The sequence below is a fragment of the Taurulus bubalis genome, assembly GCF_910589615.1.
Source record: "Taurulus bubalis genome assembly, chromosome: 5".
NCBI lineage: Eukaryota > Metazoa > Chordata > Actinopteri > Perciformes > Cottidae > Taurulus > Taurulus bubalis.
The window spans coordinates 6,589,299-6,612,690 of record NC_136593.1 but is presented as its reverse complement, the minus strand read 5'-3'; the positions used below and the strand labels follow the sequence as shown (position 1 = coordinate 6,612,690).

The 23,392-nt window shown below is 44.8% G+C and overlaps 1 protein-coding gene across 1 annotated transcript in view; it reads right to left on the bottom strand.

The window, feature by feature from the left end:
* LOC306736575 (plexin-A2-like) overlaps positions 1 to 23,392 on the bottom strand; it is a gene marked incomplete at both ends in the record, with an annotated part of 60,306 nt that overhangs the window by 10,638 nt on the left and 26,276 nt on the right. Inside the window, 17 exons of the mRNA XM_079218222.1 lie at positions 600 to 868; positions 1,970 to 2,112; positions 2,555 to 2,789; positions 3,378 to 3,521; positions 4,049 to 4,288; positions 7,022 to 7,115; positions 9,092 to 9,259; positions 9,810 to 9,946; positions 10,551 to 10,668; positions 11,711 to 11,862; positions 14,102 to 14,301; positions 15,059 to 15,155; positions 15,850 to 16,050; positions 17,102 to 17,216; positions 19,874 to 19,970; positions 20,428 to 20,581; positions 21,726 to 21,849. Of these exons, the coding sequence (XP_079074348.1) occupies positions 600 to 868; positions 1,970 to 2,112; positions 2,555 to 2,789; positions 3,378 to 3,521; positions 4,049 to 4,288; positions 7,022 to 7,115; positions 9,092 to 9,259; positions 9,810 to 9,946; positions 10,551 to 10,668; positions 11,711 to 11,862; positions 14,102 to 14,301; positions 15,059 to 15,155; positions 15,850 to 16,050; positions 17,102 to 17,216; positions 19,874 to 19,970; positions 20,428 to 20,581; positions 21,726 to 21,849 (2,688 nt within the window). The remainder of the gene's footprint in view (positions 1 to 599; positions 869 to 1,969; positions 2,113 to 2,554; positions 2,790 to 3,377; positions 3,522 to 4,048; positions 4,289 to 7,021; positions 7,116 to 9,091; positions 9,260 to 9,809; positions 9,947 to 10,550; positions 10,669 to 11,710; positions 11,863 to 14,101; positions 14,302 to 15,058; positions 15,156 to 15,849; positions 16,051 to 17,101; positions 17,217 to 19,873; positions 19,971 to 20,427; positions 20,582 to 21,725; positions 21,850 to 23,392) is intronic.

Here is a 23,392-nt window from a genome sequence, read left to right as displayed (position 1 = left end):
ATACAGTAGCTATTTCCCCATGCAGTCGGGAATCAGCGGGAATTCAGCCAATGGTAAACCCCAAGCAAGAGGTGCGATCCCTCTGCCAGCCTGCCGTGACCCCCTCGCACTGGAGGAGTGCCTGTCGCTCTTCTCCCCGGGGAGGTGAGATGAAGAAGAAGAAGGGGTCGTTTTCTCGTGACTGCCACTCTGGATAAAATCCAATAAATGAACGATGTACAGCCACCGGGTACCGGCATGAATACAGATGGCGAACGTTGGCTATAGCCTGTCACCACGCGTGAAGGTAATAAGATAGCAGTGTTATGATGACTGGCTGTCAGAGTTTCAGCAGTTTGGGGGAATTATTGTGTATTTTTCTCGGGATGTTAGTTAGTAGTCGGCCTTGTTCAGTAACTGATGACAAATTCAGTACATTTAGATTATGGACCTAGTCGTAGAGGTGAGAAGCTGAGCAGGTGGCTACATGTACAACTGTAACTATGATGCCGAAACCTGAGCTTCCTGAGTGTCATAACTACTGCTGAATATAACACAACAGTGCAAACCGCTTTTTCACCGCTGCTTCAAGCGACAGCGTAACGCCACGGCCGGTTTACCTGCGGAGGAGGAGTTTGGGGTGGTTCTTGCTCTCCAGGTTCCGCTCTATAAGATCGGAGAGCAGGTGCTTGAGGATGTCTGTGGCGTACTCCAGCCGCCCCTGCAGAGCCGTCATGATGAGCGAGGCCACGTAGCCGCGGTCGCGCATGGAGAAGGAGCGCTGCAGCTCCAGTGTGCGGATGAATGTCAGCAGGAAAACCTTGTTGTTCACCAGCTGAGCGAACTGCTTCAAGGCTTTCTCCACATTCGCCTGTCCGCTCCCCGGCACCTACACGCATCATGCATTTTTGCACACACACGCACACACACACACACACACACACGCTCATTAGATAATGTCCAGTCGAGGATGAGAAAAGTCAGAACATAGATGGAGGAATATGAAGACAGCTATTCTCATAAACCATCTTAGGGCAAAGAAACACATGTGGCACATATGTCTGCATCGAGAAACCTTTGATTCATATGTTCTAAATTCATCAAGAAGTTCATCAAGAAACATAATATACTATGCTATGATTTTTTTCTGTAAACGGCCTGTTATTTTGAGGAGAAAGTCAGATTGTTTAAACTGCAATCAGGGAGGCTCTTCAGAAGAGATGTCTTTTTGAAATCATTGTGACCATAACAAGAGCTTGATTAAACCAACTATAATAACACAACCGGCCTAATTACGACCCGGAGTACCTGAGAGGTTATTCCAGAAAATAATGAAAAAGCAAATGATTCATCATAGGTTTCTTTGAAATGAGTTGCTGAGTGCTTCGTAATTAAACCCTCGAGATCGAGACCGTAATAAGAACAATCTCGGCCGCGCCGAAGAACATTTTAAAACTGGGTCCTGTTTTGACTATGAGGAAAAGATGAGATGAAGATAAGACCAAAATCAGACAGCAAAACCAATGCTACCCAAGACCGGTGCGAAGAAGCCAATAACCACTGCAGCTTAAACGTGAGAATACTGCTTGGGGGATTTCTTGATTTGATTTCTTGATTTGTTTCTGATGATGAAAAACAATCCGTGTGACATCAGATGTGGTTAAATCATTTGTTTTGAAATGCCAAACGCTCGGAGTCCGAGACCAAGAAACGTTCCCCTCAAAACAGACGCATGACTGAGAGTAAGTGAGGCAGCAAACTCCCGATAAAAATCTGCCCCCGGGCTCTTCCAGCCGGCGTGGACGCCATTAAACAAACAGACCTCAAACGGCAGTGAGTCGACTGACATTTGCTCACTCTGCTGCGCTCCGTGACAGCACTTGCCAAAACGAGCCAAAATCAATCTAGTTTGGAGTATACTCGAGCCTTAAGGTCAAGGTGTCAGAGAGATGGCACAAACTGTATGGAAGTGCTCCAGAGGTTTGCTCACCTCCAGCTCTCTGAGCACCGGGTGATCATCGATGCCGGGGAAGAGAACCCTCATGGCGTAAGTGCGGTAGTCCAGGTAGGGGATGCCGGCTCGGTCCAGATCGCTCGTTAACTCGTTGATGTCCGTCTGCAGCTCTGCGAAGGCTGCATGTGACAAAGGTGGCCGTTACAAAACTTTTTTTTGCAGCATCGATCTTTTTATCAAAGTAAACATTTTCTCAACTCAAGTTGTGATATGTTTTGGAAGCATTGCAGTTAATATAAAGAGTATCACAACATTAAAAAGCAGTATTTTCAGGACATTTTTAGATCCACATGTTCTCTAATTAATGTAATTGTACACTTCAAAATGTATCTTACAGTATATATTTCATTTTGGGTTTGTTAAAGAGTCTAAATTTGAAACTATCAAAAACTAGCCCCACCTCCAACCCCTCTACATCTGGGGCCTTCGAAACAAAGCCCCCCCACAGACATCAGTCAGCACATCGGTCCTCAAAAGATGGCGCTACAATGCAACGCCATATTACGCGTTTCATTTTGGGCCAGCGTGACCTTTTTAATCCCTCCGGTCGGTCTCGCTCACCTTCCTTGCACTCTAGAGCCACTCGGGACTCCAGGTTGTCCATCTGCATCTGCAGGCGCTTCAGAGTGAGGTCGTTCTCGTGGGACTTCCGTCGGTAGGCCAGCAGGACGATGACGACGATGACGAGGAGCAGCCCTCCTCCGGCTGTGATGCTGAAGATGGCAGGAAGGGTGAGCAGGCTGTCCGACCGGATGTGAACCTCTCCTGGAGAGATGTGGAGTCCTCCTACTTGGACCTGAAGAATAATACGAATAATAATAATGCAAGCGCAATATTTGAAAACGGTTTCAAAATTGCCCAAATAACAAAGAAAATCACGAGTAAAAAGGCTGTCCTGAATTCAAAACATTGCTGCTGAAGAATAATACGAATAATAATGCAGGCGCAATATTTGAAAATGGTTTTAAAATTGCCCAAATAACAAAGAAAATCACGAGTAAAAAGGCTGTCCTGAATTCAAAACGTTGCTGTTATAGAGATATGGACCATTTTTCCTGAACAATCGCCCTTTGAAGTGAAAACCGTTTTTAAAAGTTCCAGGCACACCATGCTTTTCTCCCTACAGCTCTTTGCCTCATTGTTTGCAAGCGTGCCTGTCAATAATTCGGGAGAGCAATGTGCTGTAATTGGGGAACCCAGCAGACCGTGAGTGACAGACAATGACAGAAAGCCAGCGAGGAACTGAAAGCCCCGTCGTCGGTGACCCACAAACACGGTGACGTACAGACGAGCGGCTGACCTACACACGGTGACCCGGATCCAGGCGGACGGACAATCAGACGGGCGAGAGAAGACAAAAATAAAAAAACACTTTGAGACTGACCAGGACTTTGTGCTGCCCGGTGAGGTTCGGTGGCTCACAGAGCAGCTGGGTGTCGGACACGGTGAGGGTGCAGGGCGTCTCTCCGATCAGCACCGTGTAGTTCAGCCGGGCTCCACCGGACGCCGACGGCACAAGGTTGCGTCCCTGCAACACAGATGCAGAAGCAATATAGAAAAACTGCAGAGCTTACAAATATATCAAACGTAAAACAGTCATTCATTGAGATGCCGACAAAAGTCTGATGTTGTTTTTCAAAGCGCATCTGCTGTTCATCATTTCCTGCCGATTATGTGCATTGCATTTGAAACTCAATTGATTATTACCGTGCAATATCGAGGCATTAGTGTAATTACTGTAATCAACCCTCTAGGAGAGGACCGACAGACACTGCAAACAGATGCAAATCTTTTGAAGGTGTAAAAGTGAAGGGCAGATGGAAAAAATAAAAAATAAAAATGCAGTGAGATGAAGTCCAGCGTGTTGAGGAAAAAGCATTTACATACTTTTCATGAATTTGTGCATGGAAATATTATGTGTAGCAGATTACATAATCAGTTTTATTTAGGAACTGAAGGAACAGCAGTGAGGGCATCGGCCTCAAGGTGTTTTCAGTCCTCCGAAATAACTCGATTAGTCAGCATTTCTTTGCACATCTGTGAACTCTGACGTACTTTGAGTATGATTGGAGCTCCGGGTTTCTGCTCCAGGACCCCGGTGAGACTGAGCGGTTCCAGGTAAGGGTTGGGGTAGTACACGAAGCTGGTGTTGTTGTAGGTGAGCAGCGCTTGCACGTTGTTGAAGACGAAGCCGAACTCGTCGGCGTGTTTGATCGTCTCCTGGTCGCCCGTTTGCTCGGCCTTCAGAGACGGGGCGAAGCAGCTGATGGTGGTTGTGTTGAGCACTTTGCACACCTGGGAGAGGAAAATCCATACAGCCGCGTGTGAGACGTCGTACGGAAGTATTAATTGCATATATTATTGAAAGACATGAATAATGAATCTGCTTTCAGGTTCATTATGGGAAATGTCTATTTTGAAGAAGAAAAAACACACACAAGTGTCTTTTGATAGCAAAGATCCTGCGTTTATAACATTTAAAACCCTCTAGTAATTGTTAATTTCCCCTCATGTGAATAGTTTTATAATAAGGCAATATGTACATTGTCCTTTCTTTGAATCTAGAAACCACATTTGCTTAATGGATTTGAACAGATGCCTCATTTCATGCACATATGCGGTGGAATTATCGTTCTCAGTCATTTCTTAACATCCAGATGTTGTGAATCTATGTGGAGCCTTTTAATCATATTCAACTTGTCTATGAACATAAATATACTGACGACATCTGTGGTGTTAACCCACATAACCTTCAACCTGTTACAGTATTCCCTGTGTATTTACTGCCTGTCCATATGCTCCCCTGTTTGCGCTCGTGTTTTTGACCTTCTGTCTGTAAATGTATGACATCTGCTTTGCGACGACTATAGAGTGCTGCAGCACTGTGTTATTGTAGTAGCAGCTACGCGAGTCACTGTCGCACTTGTTCCCTCCACAAAAAAAGCCAATGGGATTTCCCCCCCCCAATTTGGATTATTGCACAAAATAAAGTCTGTGGCAGAAGGTTATGATAATTACACGTTTTGTTCTTCACAAATTAACACCACTTTAACGTGTTTTTTTAAAGCGAGAAGGCAATCGGCAGAAGTACAAAGCTTTAACTGAACGGCACAGATGCTGTGAAGGTTGACTAGTGCTTTGCTGTCTTATTTCAAAGCTTCGAAATGCACAAGAGGGGTGTTTAGTCATTTAAGTTTAATGTTGTAGAACAAAACTTTAAAATCACTAAAGTTTGTGTTAACCAGAGACCTTCATTCTGGCTTCCAACCAAAAACCCATTCAAAAAACCCATTAACTTCGAGACGAGGAACCTGAAAAAGGCAGAAAATGCTGACTCATTTCTGGGTTTTAGGACTCATTCCTGGAAGCTCCAGTGCTGACACTAAATGCATCCCAGAGACCTTGGTCAAATGTTTTTATCATGGTCTTTTTTAAGCTATTTTTTTTCCTGCATATCTACCAGAAACTGTACTTCATATAAAGCCAATCACTCGCTCCCTTGAGGTTAATGTCAAATTCCTAAAACGGGTCTTTTCAATGTTAGCAAGTGCTTTATGTTTCCCTCAGCAATTCTTAAAAATCCCCCCCTGAATGGAGCAGATACGTTAAATTCCCTCACGCCTCAGGCCAGTTTTTAAGCTTCAGCTTGTATCTAAGGTTTCACAGAAAGTTGCCTCAAGTCAATTAACTGCTTTTGTGATTCAAAAAAATGTTTTTTTAACCAACTCCACTGATGTTTTCGAGATATGTGCGATTAAAGAGACTGCCCTCATTAAATTTACCAAATGACCCTCTTTTAGCAGCTGAAGCGGGTCAAAGTTCAGCTTTAATCCCTTTAGATCTCGGCGCTGCCAGTGACACTGTAAAACATGCAGTTTTAATTGACTGGCTCAAATTCTGGGCTGGCATCATTAACGCACCATTTAATTAGCTTGGGGCGAAACGGCTCACACAACATTGTCATCAACACTTCCAGGAGGTTTCTTTCTTTCAGAGGTTTCCACCTGAGCTTTGCTGTCTTTATATATCATGTTTATTCCCACAGCTTTGGCAACGATATAGATCTTTTCAATTTTCCAGGGCAGTTAAACCAAAGCTGACTTTATATAAACATATAAACCTATTTATTGGTCTAGACAAAGCCATTACCGTCTTTGCATCATATTTACCTTGTCTCTCTTATGTTTATTTTGCCATCAATAAAACTATGTCTTTTAAAATGTCTGCAGAAGCAAACACGCTCATCATTCCATTCCTGGCATCTTCTTCAGCGGTTACTTGTTTAGAATTGATTTTTTTTTAAAGAATATATGGATCTCCATCAAGGTCGAGCCAAAAGTTCCCCGCAGAAGTTTCGACCCTCCTTCATGCCGCTGCGCAGTCTCAAATCCTCAGGCAATTCCCTGACTGGTCCACGGTTGAAAAATACCGGGCTAAAGGTGACTGGACCGATGCCACCGGGGGCCCAACACTTTGGAACGATCAATCACTTTGAAGCGAAATGCCTGAGGAGCTCAGACCAGCAGAATCAGCACTATAAATCACCTCCCAAAACATGAGTTGTGTCAGTCTTTTTGAAATCCCACTTTGGAGTGAACCTCTCTGCATGCCACCTCTGTCTAACCCCTTTGTCTGTGTATGTCTTCCTTTTGACCTTCACAGCGCCGCTGACATTTTACAAACTACGGCCTATTAGATTTCCAGCTCTTGTTGGACAACTCGCTCTCTCTCTCGTTGGTCAAGAGACAGGTTTTTTTTTCTGACTTTCGCAGGTTCTGTGGGCAAAACATATTTCATACTCAAAACAGCTGTAAACATCCTGTCACCCTGAAAATGTGTAAAACAAAACAGCTTTCTGACTAAAGCTGCATAAATGCTTCAGAGAAAGGGAAAAAAAAAAAAAAAACGCGCCCCCTAAATCTACCCAAACTGTCAATAAAGAACAACTTTACTGTGACATTTCCATCAGCTTGAGTAAGCAACGGCAATAGCGGTTCAGTGCAGTGCGTTAGCAGTTGTCACACTCACGTTGACGGATTCATGGCCGGCGTATTTGACTCTGACGCGCGGCTCTTGGACCACGTCCAGGTTGGTTCCAGTCACCGTCAGTGTGGTGTGTCCGCTGTTTGCAGGGAAGAAGCAAGTTCAAAAAACACACATGCACACGCATGCACATATGAGGCGCTCCACCTCAGCTCCAGGTAGAATATATATATGTATATATGAACGCAAGCTGCGATTCTCAAGGATTTAATTAGTGTTACGGCCGCAGAAGGAGAGAGAGAGAGAGAGCAGTCTTTTCAACTTGCAAACCCCACGTTTTCCCGGGGAAACTGCATTAATGCAGGTTTGAGGAGGTATAGCTGGCAAGGTAGCTCGCTCTTTGTTATTGGGCAGGAGAGCCAGATCAAACGGCAAACCAGCTGGTTGCTATTTTATATTCATCCATGACTGTGGGGCTGGCATGGCATGAATACGGTTGCCTGCTTGTTTACATATCTGCTCTAGATGTGATTAAAATAAACAACACTCTCTCATCTCTGTGTAACCTGTGCTGCAAAGCGTGTGAGCTCAGAAACCCAAAGTATGGAAGCTGGAAACTGAAGGAGAGACAAAGAGAAGAGAGAGAGGGGAGATACAAGAGAGAAGTGCTGAAAACTGGCGTCAAAAAAAAAAACTGGCCACTCTTGTCAGCCCGATGGAGTGCCAATCCTTCTCTTCTCACACTTCAAAGGGTACCTAAGCTTGTAGGGCCACATAGTGGGACTGCACATTCACGACGAGGGCTCTTGGTTGCAGCTCCACAAAGCTCCTCCTGTCACTCGGCTGAGGGCCAGGGTGTCTCTCTGAAGTCTAATCTGCAGGGACGTAGTGCTGGGTAATCCCACCTGCAACCAAATTAAGTGCCGCCGCCGCCGCCGCCGTTTATTTTAGCTGGGGTACAGGTGACGCACCTTTCAGCTGCGACGGAACTGTTTGTGCAGCAAATTCACCCATTGCAACGTCCGCAGCATCGCACTCATTTTGCGTTAATATTTCAGTGAACATGTGGCGTAACTGAAAGAACCGTTTCCTATGTTTGTTTAGATGAATCAACCTCGCCAAGCAACAACCTTGATATAACTGACAACCACGACGCCTCAATTCTCTGTAGACCTGCCTAACTCACACAGATTGCCACTGTCGTAATCTGCACTAGACATGATGGGATTTTTTTTTTTACATTTGATTTCTGGTTAAAAAACGACTATATATTCGTCACTCTGATAAACAATATCCAGACACCTCCAGCTGCATTACTCTGACAACTCTGATGCCTTTGTCTCTGTTGTCTTTAATGTCTTTTTTGAAGATTTATCTTGTTTATTGTATATCACGTGTATATATGTACGAAAAGAGCTACGTCAAATTCCATGTATGTGTAAACACACGTGGCCAATAAAGCTGATTCTGATTCTGATATATATAAAAAGAGGATGAGGTAGACAGATAGAGTCCTCGGCTTCGCATTGCTCGACTAACATTGACTTTTGCTCGTGTGCGTCCTCCTTCTTTGTTTACCACACGGTGCGTCATACTTCCTGGAGAGAGATTTTACAACTCGTGCCCAGCGGATGGGTTGGGATTTGATGACGGCACGGACTGGAACAATAAAACAAATTCAGTAAAAAACAATCGCAACGTGAGTGCAATGAGCATCCGATATAATTCGATGGCAAATGCAATGTGAAGAGCAGCCCGAGTGCCGCTTCACACCTACTTACGGTCTCCACAAGGGGCCGGGTTCATCAAATATGCAGCAGGCGAGCTGCAATTTGCAAAACGAGATCACTTCCTCTCGCATCCTTCTCTAATCTAAAGTAACACCGCACTTGCGATCCATAAGCATGCGAGAGCTGCCAAATTTATCCGCTCACCGAAAAAGTTTGCATGTGTGAGGTTGCGCAATCACAATAACAACAACGAAATAAAATATGAACATTAGGGAGGAGTTTGCAAACTCCACACAGAAAGGTCCAGGGAATGAACCTCCATGCTCCCAGAGGGTATATCAGGGCACACATGTGGTTGCCATCTATGTGTGTGTGTGTGTGTTACCTGGTGATGCTCCACAGGGGTTCAATGCGCTGGACTGTGGGGTCTTCTATGTACTCGAAGGCCAGACTCCCAGGAACTTTGGCCCGGTCGACGTTCAGACTGACTTGCACCGGTCCGGCTCTCGTCACAGACGGCGCCGAGAAGCACACGATCTCCGACACGGTCCTCCTGGTGGGAGGGCACCGAAAGAGCGCTTTACTCGTGCCTCATCTTGATCGTGACTCTGCCCGCTCGCTAATGCGCTGGCAAAATCCCCGGCTTCACGCTGTTATGAGCCGTGCACATTACCAGTAGGGGAGAGGATTCATTATAGTCCCGTCCCGTCTCGTCCTCGTTACGGACACATTAGGGATGGAACAATGTAATTAGAAGGTGCTCCGGCTAATGGCTTCCTCGACTCACCCTCCCGACTCCTACCATGTGCGGCAGTTTGAACTTTTAAATAGATCTCTATAAATACACAGAGAACAAAACCCACCGCTGTGGGTTTCATCACCTCCCCACAAATTATTAAGACGTTTCATGCAACGCACGAACACTTAATTGTATCTAAAGTGTGCTTCTTTAAATAGAGTGATCTCTTACTGTGTTTTTCGGCGAGATTAGAGAGGGCTTAGTCTTTGATATCGTGTGGAGGAAGTCTCACTTCAGCGGCTGTGAGTCTGAAGGAATGTGAGGCGTGACGTAACATCGGGGACGTTGTGTCCTCGTCACTCACCGGTACAGCTCACAGGTCTGATTCCCAAAGTACACATTAGCAGTGCTGCCGGCGCCCAGGTTCTCGCCGACTATGGTGACCTTGGTGCCCCCGGATTCAGGCCCTCTGCCTGGGGTCAGCGCCAGCATCGACGGGGTCTGCGGAGAGCCACGATGCATTAATGACTCATTCAACGCAGATCAAACACCGAATACAGGGCTTCTTATTCAACGTCCACCGGCCTCGGCTGATTAAACCTCGGCGGAACAGAGTTAACAAAAAGCTGACATCAAAACTGTTTAAAAGAAAAAAGAAAAGAAAAAAAGGTTGACAAACAAGTTTCTTGAGGGGATAATAAATGGTTTGAAGAAGAATGACTCATATACAAAAAAACGAATACAGTGCTTCTTTAAAAGCAAACAAATAGTTCTTGGCTTGAGTGCATAAACACTTTTCTGTCGGCATAAAATGAAAATAAATCACGCAGTGAACAAATAATTCAAAACAACTTCATAATGATGATGAGCTCTCTTATGCGCCGTCTCTTGATGTACTCCTAAAATCTTACTCCATCTTTTCTCCAGGTAATGATTGCAGAGGCTTTGATGGATTGAATTGTTTTGTTTGTGTGTGTGTGTGTGTGGGGGGTGGGCAGGGGTTTACACCTGCAATCACATTCTAATCCTAATTCATTGCGAGGAACTTGACATTTGCTTCGGGAACAAATGGACAGAGTAAATGTGTTTTGAGTGCCAGAATCACCACAAAGGAGTAGAGCTGGGAGGACTGCGCGCGGAGTTCTGGTCTGCATTCGCCAACACACAGCTTCACGGGACCCGGGGCACTTCTTCTCGGAGCCGCGGACATCTGGCACACGATCCTGTCGAGACAAAACACACAAAGAGACAAATGTAGGTGCGAAAAAAAACACACAAAAAACAGTCACGCAACAGATGCATACAAGTAATAACAAAAAGCTGGGCAAACACACACACACACACACACACACACGGCAGAATCACCGCACTGTGTCACATTTGTTACGAGTTGCACAGGGGCCGGTGTGATTGAGGCAGACTTTCATAGAAGTTGTGGGTCAATACAGAGGGCCATCTTTCTTCCTAATGGGAAAGCTATAACAGCAATATAACTCAAATGATAAACTGCGCCCCCTCCCCATCTTCGGCGCGATTGCCACCCACCATTACCTCCGGTTGCCATGACAACGTAGGGGTTTTCTTCAATAAATCAGTATTGGCCTGTCAGGTCAATAAGATGAAGTGTGCCATGAATAAGTCATTATAGCGACTGACCCCCGTGCTGAAATTAACGGTCGTAACGGTTGTAATGCCATGTTTTAAAAGTGCGTGCCGTGTGAACTGCGTTCCCATCGACGGCAAGAGCAGGAGTCACAAGACCTATGAGTCGTCCTTGCCCATCCCTTCTATTCATACATCACGGGAGTTTTCCAATTTTCATCTGGCGCATTCTTTTTCTTTCAATTTTTTCCCCCCCCTTTCTTTTTTTCAAGGATATAAATAAAGTCCCTGCAGCCTGAGCTCAATCGCATTACATGGCTGTGAGAGAAACACATGGCTAACATATTGTCCCCCCACAGTCAGAGACATGCAGCGCATTTCAATTACGGCTGTGCAGACAGCCTCATAACGACAGCGACACAAAGACCGTCTCTTCCTTTGGCTCTGACTGCTCCGGAGCAATGCAACGCAATCCTACAACCTGATGAGGCATCGCTGGGCTCCATCTTATTCACAGATTCTGCTTGTGACTGTGAGGGGAAAAGGAGATTGTGTTTTTCTGTGTGTGTGTGTGTGTGTGTGTGTGTTTGTGTCTGTACTGTATGTCTATGCACTGTACAGTATGAATGTGTGTCAGGGCAGGGAAGGGGAGGAGTCTCTTACTGTTCTGCAGTGATGTATCCTTCCTCCTGTGGGACGCACTGCACACCCGCCACCTCCACGTTGCCCTCCAGCTCAGAGAAGGACAGGCCCAGGTTGAGGCCCTGGATGGTGACCAGGGTGCCCCCCTCCAGAGGTCCCGCCACCGGACTCACCTACGTAGGAAAGGAGCACAGACTGTATTTAAGAAGTGGACGTAGTTACAGTGACGTCATTTGTTTGTGGAGTGCCGTTTTGAAGCCCTGACTTGCGCATTTTGGCTGCCGCCATCTTGTTTTTTTTAGCAACCAGAAGTGACAGGAGAGGGTGGAGCTAAGTACAGCCGAATGCTCAATCAGACATTTCTAGGCGACTACAAATGTTTCATGAATTGAAAGCCCACTGTAGGCCTTGGTAGCAACCTGTCAATCACAAGGTAGCCCCGCCCTAAAGCATACCCTGCGTCATTGTTTATTTTAATTAACTAAATGAACATCACGCTGTATTGGAAAAGACTTGAAACGTGCCTATGGCCGAGAGAAAGAACGCACGTTTAAGGCACTTCGGCATTGGCTTCACTTTTTCAAATAACATCTTGGATTTTCCCATATTGGAGAAAAATGTATCATAAAGAAAAATTATAATTAAATGTAATTAGCTACAGTTTTAGTTGAGACACATGGTTTAAATGGGTTTTCCCCAATGCAAGAGGAATATAATTATGGGGAAATTCCAGTTGTGTAAAAGTCCTGGTCAGAAATACGACTGAAGATTTATTGTATTTCCTCAAAGGATCGACGGTTAGCTACTAAGTTAGAACACACTGCCTCTTAAAATGTATATTGGTAAAGGACACTGAAAACCTTCCAAGCAACCAACACAACCTAGAAAGTTCCAAGTCAAATGCAACTGGGCTTCCTTTCAGATTCTCAATTATTTAGATTCGTTCAAGAATCCACATGACCTGAATGCCTGAGCATCTCCACAGACACACTTCCCACTGTGTAATCTCTATGTCAACATAAAGTAGATTTACCTTTAAGTCCCATAGTATCAGCTTTTTTCTTCTTCTCTTTTTTTCCAAAAGCCTTGAAATCCACTATAATTCAAAACAAACTTTACTGAATAATGCAGTGAAAAACAAAACCCCTGAGAAACCCATCGACAATGTCCCAGCAGGGAAACCTTTGGACCTGCAGAGCAGAACAGGAGCAACACTCCCTCCACTCCCGAGCAGCACTCCGCTGCTGCTCCTTCAGAAACGCTAATAATGTGACGGGGACATCAAAGGCTCGCGGCCCTTTGAAGTGGAGGAGCCCTGCATCTCCGTGTCTGACCCACTGTGCCTCATTCAGGAGGATGAACAGGAGTTTGTGACATAAAAGATCCATCACCGCTCTCTAAACAGACTGAATGCGCTCAGCTGTCAAGCGATTTAAGGTATTCAGCCGGCGTGGGATAAAATGCGAGATAGTCTCAGGTAAACAGGCACTTGGATGGGAAATTGGAAGGTAGCCACAGATTAAAGTGTTTGTTGTTTATATGAATGCAGGAATATCCAACAAGTTGTCTTGGCATGTTCTTTCCGGATACTTAGAGGTATGAATAGACAGATCATAGTTGAAGAAAGAAACTGGACAACTGACCACCAACTTCTTCCAGTAAGGAAAGGCTGAACTCAAATAGAGGTTTCTGGAAGGAAAATCTATTTATTATCTCCAAGGGAAATGTTGTTATGCTTACAATATACACATGCATGGGAACCAAAACCATGCTATGGGATCCTGTAGAGCCTTTACTCCCACATCTCAATCGCAAAACTGTCCAACACGTTTCTGAACAAATGACCACAATGTCATGATGGCTTTCAACTGATTTGACAAGTTCAAGATGTGAAAGTTGTATTCCTTGGAGTTTCTGGAATATTGTATTGCAGCTATGTTGTTTTAATTGGCACGGCGCCCATGGAGAGCTGAGAAAAAAAAAAGTCAAGACCAGCCAGGCGTCAGTTTGTAGCTTCATGTCAGAGGCTTAAATTGAAAATGACTTGTAGCCTGTTGCTGCGTCGCCCGTAGTGTGAACACACCAATCATGTAAAAAAATGCAACTAAGCCTGTTCCCATTGCTTTTTAAGGACACAACGAAGAGCGCCTGAGCAACACTTCTCTAGCGTATCGTGTGGCTTGTAGTGTGAAAATAAATGTGTTAATTGTCATATTCAAACAGGACATTGTAAAACGTCTTCATTCAAACCCTCCTAGGAGAAGTGGCTGTAAAGAAACCCGCGGAGCAACACCTCTAACCAACCAACCACAGAAACGACTTGGCTAAAGGAACTCACATTTCACAATTCAAATACACGATATATTTAAGTCTGGTGACTTGATGGGATTGAAAAAACACAAAAAAGCTGACCTCAGTGATGCGTGGGTTGGTGCACTTGACGTTCCTGGCAGAAAGGTCCAGCCAGCGGCTGGCGTAGGGGGAGATGGGAGGGCAGTGCTGCCTCATGGTGCACCGGCCCTCGCCGCTGCACCAGCCACACTGGAACTTCCTCTCCGCCCGCAGACACATGCCACAGCTGTCCCGCTGGGCGCTGCACTTGTAGAGGTGCACTGCGGGACCACGCAGAGGACACGTAGTCGGTTAAATGGTAAGTCATTTTTGCGAGCCAATGTTGACGTCTTTGAAGAATATCGCTTGCTCTAAATAGCTTATAAATCAAACGGCAGCCATGAAAAAAGCACCAGCGGGGAGTCATGTGAAAAATTCGATTTAGTCCAACTGATTCTTAAACAGCAGGTATTTATCGTCAATTCGAGAAAAATAAATAAATGGCTGCCTACAACCACGGAGAGTCAACTTGAGAATTCAATTAAATTCCCAAAAAAGCACGTTTGTTTAAAATCCTTCCTCCAAGTATTAAGGAAAAAGATGGCGAGGTAATCCAATAAACCTTTCTTTGAAGTCTGTCTCCGACATCCTCTCTCCTGTAAGTAGCCTGTATTTATGCCCATATAAAGTAACTTGTAATGACGAGGCCTATTGAAATTCATGGCCATCGCTGTGTACATCCTTGGCGACGGGGACTGCATTTAATGCACAACCCACAATGAAAACTGACAAACACCTTTTCTTGTATGATGATGGAGCAGAACTCAAGCGTAGCCAAACTGAGCAAATATGAAGATTCACCCTTCACCCCTCCGGGCACACGAGTGATTGGCTGCTTTTTGATAACGCTCTCTGCTATTGTGAACTTTCTCTCAAGGCCCTTTGGGAGCCTTGAAGTGGTCTCTATGACCCATCTATCCCCCGTGGAGTGAGTGCTTTACACTTCTCTGGCCTGGCAGTGATGGATGGCAGAGGCACCTTTAATCTTCTCGGGATTATCGATGATGAAATTGCCGTTCCATACGATGGAGAGGTCCACTGCCAGGTCACTGATCTTCACCCCCTCGTACAAGTACTGAAAAGCAGAGACAGAGAGTGAGGGAGTTTGCGGTAAGTGGACCCAGCGAGAGAAAGAGAGAAAGAAAGGCAAAGTCAGATAGAGGGTAGAATGAAAAAGAAACAAAGTCAGAGTGGAGGAAAATGAGAGAATGAAAGGCCAGGAGAGGGACGAGGCTTTTAACCATCTGTCATTTCTGCCATGGTTGCCTGCTCCTCTCCTCTTTGACATGTAGGGACGCAAACCCTGGCTGAGGTGGCCAATCATCCACATCTGAGGAAAATGGCCTTTTCATTCACTGTCACAGATCGGCATGGTATGCTCTGCATGGGAATTTAGCCTGTGATTTGCCTTGTGCAACAAAAAGCTCCCGTATTCATCCCGACTGACGCCGAAATGTGAGTCAGACAATACGCAGCTTACGAGACAAGGTCGTATTAAATTCAGGGTTTCCATCTTTTTTCACATTAGCCGTACTGTACATATATGTCTTTCAACCTCTCCTTCCCCGTCGGTCTCCTTTCCCCCTCAAACGCCTCGCACCTTTTCGTCATCACTCTCGCTTTCCCTCTCCTCTACTTTCCCCTCAGTATGCTCCACGCATCAGGCGGCATGCACTGATGTACCCTATGCTCCTTGCCTACACAGCATCCAAGCTGTCTGCCTCATTTGACAGCTGTGAGACTCCCACTGGGAGTGTTTGAGGTCATACCGAGCTGTTCTGGCACTGCACGCTGGTGCTGTTGAAGCGCAGCGCCGTGACGCGGTGGACGAGGCCCTGCACGTGCACCACGCACTCGTAGCCCCGCTGGCCCGACTGCGGCTGCGGGAGGTTTCGGGCCCTCAGCGTGATGGGTCGGACCTCACCGGCCGGGAGGAGAATTTCCCCCGAGTGAAGGAGCTGAGGGCAGTCCTGTGAAAACAGCATGAAAAACACACATGATTCACAGAAAGGGAACATGCGTTCTTTCATGTTGTCCCAGCTGTTACCCATGCATAAAACATGAATAGTGTTTTTAATAACTTCCCCCTTTCGGTGATTAACTGAGTTATCATTCTATATTCTATCTGGTTATACATTTTTAGGAAGTATCTTCTTGTCAATGCACGTAATCTGTATTAATACATGTGGATGTATTATATACATAAAGGACTGCAGGGATTAATGGGGCAAACAAATCGCTAATCCAATTATAATCAGCATTCACATGCTACATACATGTTACACTTTTCACTACGGTAAACTACGTCAGGCTATTTATTAAACATGTATTCATCCATAATAATAATTATGCTATTTTCCCGACTAGCCCATTCAGCGATGCTCAGCCAGCCTAGCAGCAAGGCTCAGGGGATAACAATCAGTCAGTCAGTCTTCCACTTTGATCCGGGATGAAATATCTCAGCAACTGATGGATGGATTGTCATGAAATTTGGCACACACATAATTGGCACCCAGAGGGTGAATCCTGGTGACTTTGGTGATCCTGTGATCTTTCATCTTGAACCAACGCCAGGTCAACACTTATAGTAAAAAACATGCTACATGATGGACTGGAACAAACTTTTGCACAGATATTCATAGTTGCAAGAAGATGAATCCTAAAGGATGTTTTCTATAGCACCACCATGAGGTGTTTTTTTTTCCATTTAATTTTGATTGACATGAGATTTTGCGGTGCAGACATTCCTGTCAGGAAAAGCTGTCATAACCTTGGTGATGCCCTGACTTTTCTAGCGTCCTCATGTGCTCAACATTTCAACAATGTGCCTTTAAAAACAGCTGCCAGCAAGGCTGCTGTAGGCTAAAGTAGACTCTTAATATTTTTACATTGAAATCACGGATTGTACCTTTTAAAGGTAGAAATGTCACACGGTAACAGATGAATGGTGCTCTTGAAGGCAACGCGTTAACCAGCGAATGAAACTATGACTCTCTTTATGTTAATGGGGATGCACAGTACCTCGGAGGCGTTGACTCTTCCCTCCTGGAAGGAACAGCTGCTGGGGTCGTGGGTGCACAGGTTGCGGTATTTACACCAGTGGCAGCGAAAGGTGCTGTTTACACACGACAGACACCTGCTGGGACAAATGAACGTGTTACTACATGCAAAATTATAATAATTCCTCCTGTACATTGAATTGCTCTTACATCGTATATGTAAGAGAGAGAAAAAAAGATGGTTTATCCGTTTTTATTCCCTACTCATCACCCACATCTTCCTCTCCTGAGTGAAGATGATTGAAAAGAGGAGGCCGATGAAGGATTACAGCCTTCAGCTCAATTTATCATGTCAGTGTGTTCCACTGAAAGATCAGATGTCCCCATTTTCTATGCAGACAGCTATGAATGTGGTCTTTTTTGTCAGGGGTGACAATAAATGACCTTAGGTATGAAGTCTTGGCAGGAAAGGCCCTGTCACTTAAAGCACTCTAAAGCAATTTAAAGTCAAACAGTGTTGTATAAAAAGATGTACAGAGCCTGCAGTGTCCTTGTCCTGAGCTTTTCATTTCATAATTCACTCAGGGTTTTTTCTGTTTTTTGTCTGCAATGAAAAGCTGTACATTTCACCCGTCCAACTCTAGATTGTACACAAAAGCTAGAATGAAAAGTGACAAGTGGATATCTGATGGGTAGAATTGCGTCGCATCTTTGGCTCAGATTTGGTAAACGGCAGCCAGCGGTCAGTTGTGGATTAAAGTTGTGCTGAACCCTGTCAGGCCAGATTTAATCACATTTTGTTCAGCAAACGGGGAGCTGATTGTGAGACAACTTTGGTTGGAGGACTGAGCTGTGAGGAGATGGGTGGTGCACAGCCGCTGATACACCAAACAGATCAATTGGAGAGCAGAAGATTGAACATGTCCTATTTTCCTGCGGGGTGCAGCGCAGGCTTTGCTGTGTATAATAGAGGTAGGTAGGTGTGCAGAGAACAGATCCGAGCACTATCAAAGTCTTGTTCTCCTGAAATTGGTCATGCAATAAGATGAAACCATGAAGAAACTATAAAACCACGAGCAGCACTCCAATACTGCGGCTCACTGCGAGCTACAAATGCTAATAAATGTAGTGCAGCACCATTACATTTTGATATTAATTAGCTGCCCAGGGCCAGTATGGACATAAAAATGTGTGTGTGTGTGTGTGTGTGTGTGTGTGTGTGTGTGTGTGAGGAAGAAATTTGAGGGGTTGGGTATTAATAGAACTGGACTGGCACGGAGCTGCAAACACTGGATAATTAATTATGGAGGTTTATGTGATGCTGAGATGGTGGTGATGGTGGGGGAGGTGGAGGAAGAGGTGCTGGGTGAAGAGTGTGTTTGATTTGAAATATTTATCACAGGAGTTCACAGGGTCACCCCGCAGCTAATGGAGGCCGTATTGGTGGTGGTGGATGGGATGAGCCTCCGACTGTTTCTCTCTAATGGCTTAACATAGTTATATTAGGGCGTTCGTGTTGCAGTCAAAGAGCATTTTGAATAGATGGCATGTGTATCTACAGCGGGGGCTAATTTACAAGGTTCGAGTATGAATACACTATCAATCAAATGTTCCTTTCGAGATGGGAACTTATTGTATATCTCCTATATCTAGCTTTCTTTGTGTGCTCGTGGTTGAATAGTGGCGCAGTCGAAGGTGAGTGAAGTGTGCATGAGAGGCCGTCAGTTCAAATCTCTTCAACACTTCTTTCCCTCTCTCAACTATCCCTGTCCAAGAATGTAGACAAAAAAATGTTAAAGAAACAAAAAATCCCGGTGAAAGTCTTTTGACGTAACTAATTCAACGTTTGGCTTTTCTGGATGTTTTGTCAAGCTGTGAAAACTCGTAAAGTTGCTGATTTGCAGGCACCTTTTTAGAGCTGACAAATGCTGCTAATTGGCATTCATCCTAATAAGATCCACCTTTTGTAGCAGTGCTTGTAATGGCTATTTAGCTATACAGCTGACATTAGCATAATGGCTCAAAGTCAAAGCAGCTTCCCTGCCCAGTCGAGAAATTTATATTGGCAAGACAAAACAGATGAGTATTTAAATAAAGTCCTTGTTAATTTACATTATTTTCATCCACCCTCAAGGCACCAGAGCACAGCTATCAAATCTAAAATGTCTCAACTCAAACAATTGTCTGGCTGGGACACTCGGGACCAAGTCGAGTCAGAAAGGGGTGTGTGAGTCTACTGCTTATCTATTCAGGGGTCCTCGGGGATTGCTGGCCTACAGCGAAGCACACTCTGCTGCACCAGTAAAGCTGCTCAGCTATGAACACTGTGCGTCTATATGCAGTTTCCAGGTAAGGAGTTGCATGACAAATATCACATATGCTTAAGGTATAAAAACAATTGATATCACTGTTTTTTTTAGAGCAAAAACTGTAGTTATTTGTATTTAAAGCTGTAAGCAGTAAGCCACACAAACTGCTAGTTTAGGCAAAGTCAAAGCAAAAGGGCCAAGGCAAATGCATCTTGTTGATTTGAATGAAACCTGACAGACAAATTGAACACTGAGGTTATCTAACAGCCCGATCTTAAGTAGAGCTGTGGGCATCAGTACATCATTGCCCTCAATCAAGTAGTGCTCCTCCTTCTATTGAACGAATCAGAGATGTGGGGGAGAGGGAGGGAGAGAGAGAGGAAGGGAGAGGCAGGGAAAGGGATGGAGAGGGAGAGGGAGGGAGAGGGAGAGGGAGGGAGAGGGAGAGGGAGGGAGAGGGAGAGGGGCGTGTCAGCCGGACTCACGTCTGATGGGTGCTGCAGTTGTAGAACTTCACCTCTGTGCTGGCGACCATCTGACCTGTCTCCTTTGAGTTCAGACGAAGCTCCACACCGGCCCAGTCTGAGAGAGAGAGAGAGAGAGAGAGAGGGAGAGAGAGAGAGAGAGAGAGAGAGAGAACATAATGAGTAAAAGGATGCAGAGGGAATTAAAATGATGAGAGAGAGAGCGAGAGAGCGAGAGAGACAAAACAATAAGCGAAAAGAGGAGGTCAAAATTTAAAAAAAAATGTTAATACTTTTATCGCACTTCTGTAAAGAGCCACCTGGCGTCTGCGTCTCTGCCAGGGCATATTGCTGTTGTGGTGAGAAAAACCTTCAGTCATAAACTTCAATTGAAGGATTACTGTATGTGCTCTGAGAAAATCCTGCTGCTCCTTGGTACTTAGGAAGCTCCTTGGATAAACAAAAAATGCAAGGTGGTCCATCTGAAAGGAAAGCTGTTTTGCGTGTGTGTGTGTGTGTCTGAAATATTGATATTAGAAGTTTTTGACCTGACATTGGCATCACCATGAGCTCACCTTGTCCTTCTGGTATCTGAGGGACCTCCTTCCCCGCCGGCGACAGACACATAACCCTGTTCCCGTTGACGTGGCCGTCCACTTGGGCCTGTCGGCCGAACGAGCAGGTGATTCCAGCTGAAAGGTCTGGAACGTTATTCACCTCCAGCAGGAGCTTCAAAGAAAAGCAGAGGGCGAAGATTTTAATGGACCGAACTTGAGACTTTGAGGCCCATGACTTGGTACATATGGGCCGGTTTTAGCTTGTTATTTTAGGTTGGGTAGTAGGAATAATAGGCCGGCACCATAGGTGGTAGGTAGACCAGAGGTTTAAGTGGACTAATAGCCCGAAGGTTGAGTCCACAATACGTTCGGAAAGCACGGTAAAATGGCCGACTTGATATTGGACACAGCTCGGGCTGAACAGCAGTTTGTTTCCTCTGGCTCTGTCCGAAGATAACAAACTCTGCACCTCATAAGCTCACTAATCAACACGTTAAATCTTGGTTTATATATCTGTACGAAGGCCAAACTGTAAAAAATGAAAACTGCTAAATTGACGAAAGTTGCTGCTCCTGACCGAGAAATAGTCCGGCATGCAACTCCCTTTGTGAAACCATAATCCATTGTTTTTATACTTCAGTCCGGACTGAAAACAACGAGACACAAGATGTTGATGAGTGAGCTTAAGAGGTGCTGATAGTCAGGGTTTGTTGCGTTTTGGACAGAGCCAGGGTAGCTGCTTCCCCGGTATAATTGTGGCAAAACTAAGCTAATCTAATCTAATAGGCTGTTGGCACCAGCAGCATATGTAACACGCCGATACTAGAGTGGTATTAATCATCTAATTCTTGGCAAGATGGCAAATGAGTGTACTTCCCAAAATGTCAAACTATTCCCTGAAGATAATCCTCAGCTCTTACTGTACTCCACTCCTCTGTGCTCTTGGCTACTGTACAAAAACAAGTGAATTAAGCTTTTAGCTAACGCAATCTACCTTTTGACAGATGTCATCGTAAACAACTCTCCCGTCATCCCCCTCCCAGCATTTGTCTCTCATCCCACAGTACATGTATTTAAACCACAATGAATAGATTGGGTGTCCTAGAGGGAGGACCACCCTTCTCTCTCTCTCTCTCTCACACACACACACTCTCTTTCCCTCTCTCCCTTTCCACCTCTCACAAATCTAATCTGCTCGACCAGGCTTACATTTACTGTACATGTGGCTGCTGTACAAGGCTACTCTCAGTGATTGCTCATAAACATTGTGAGTGGAGTGACAGAGCGGCGATTGGTGGAATGATAAGCGGACTCACAGGGACACTATGTGCTGATACAGCAATGCTGTCCGGGTGAGCGATAACCTTCACGCAGCGGTCAATGTCGGTGGCGAAGCGGAAGGTCTCCTCCGCCCTCAGACACCGATCCCTCCTCGAGCACCTGTGGAGCAAGAGGGACTCGTTATTAAATATATATATATATATATATATGGCAATGCAGGCAGTTTAGATTAGTTTATATATTGATTTGGCCGCTTTATGTCGACGACTACTTGCATGTATTATCATGGAAGTTTCACATTTTTAGTTTTGAGTGATATGTCCCAACAATTATTGGATGGATTGTCATGAAACTGGGGTCAGTCTCAGGATGAATTTTAATACTTTTGAGACCTTTCATGCAGCGCCATCGTTAAGTCAAACTTTCAGTTTGTCCAAAACTTTTGTTTATGACAAAATACCTGCCAAACTTATGACTGTAAATTGTGCTAATTAGCAAATGTTGGCATGCTGATGCTAAATCCAGACGGTAAACACGGTAAACATTACACAATTACACTTACTGTGAGGAACTTTTAATTATTAACTGGTTCTGAAACAGTCTTTATGATTACTGATGACCCGATATGACCTATATAAGTAAATTAAGTCATCAGAGAGAAGATTTTCTATTTCTATATAGTTATTCTTGCAAGGAGTCGGATTGTGCATGAAATCAGACGATATTAGAAACTCTTTCAGCTCAGACTCCAGCTGGACCGCCAAAGTAACACAATTAAAGTTCCTCATCGTGGCTTTAAACATTAGCTTGTTAGCATGCACTTGGCCACAGTCTAGTAATGTCTATTTTAGATCGTTTTTGAGGATTGATCGTTTCTTCCACACGGCTGTTAGTCAGATCAGATGCTTGGTCGGATCGTTCTCTTTATATTTCTCCTGTGCTTTTCCACAGAGCACATTACACCGAGTGCAACAGTCGAATAAGCTTCAGCTCCTAAATCCCAACAGGCAATTAAAAGTAAGAAGTGAAAGGGTTGGCACCACAGTGCGACCTTAGAATAATCTTGTAAGAGAGAAGTAGGCTACATTTAAAGTTGTGGCAAGGCGATGGAAAGGATTTCTAAAACTTTGAATAATTTGTCCAGTTTTAGAACCGGGGATTTGTTTGTTGAGATAGTTTTTAATGTGGTTTTTATTGGTACTGATTTCTTTGAAAGAGGCATTGTCGGAGTTAGCTCTCTGCAGGCTCAGATAGAAACAAGCATTAAAACGAACAAGAATCTCTCAGCCGTTGAGTTAAATCGTAATGGAAAACTCTGAGAGTATTTTGGCTGAACACCATCATCTCTTTCTTTTAACAGTATAATGCGCACAGCGAGGGGAGATAGTACTTAATACGCTCTCAGATGCTGCTGAGGGGGTGGCGCCTCCTGAGAGAGCTCAAAGAGCGCCGGGGCCTCGGCTGTAATTACAACACAATAAAAAAAAAGCGGAATGGAAACGCGGTGACAGCTGTTGCCGGCTCGGCTCCTTCAGGCGGACCAGAGCCACAGGAGCATAGACGGTCACCTTCTGACCGCTCATCAACTGAAGTGCTTCCGAGAAAAAAAAAAGGGACACCTTTCATCTCAGACTGTCTTTCATTGCCTTTTATTTTGCCGCCTTTTATTCGCCGCGTTTTGTCTGATGGAGCCATTTGTTCC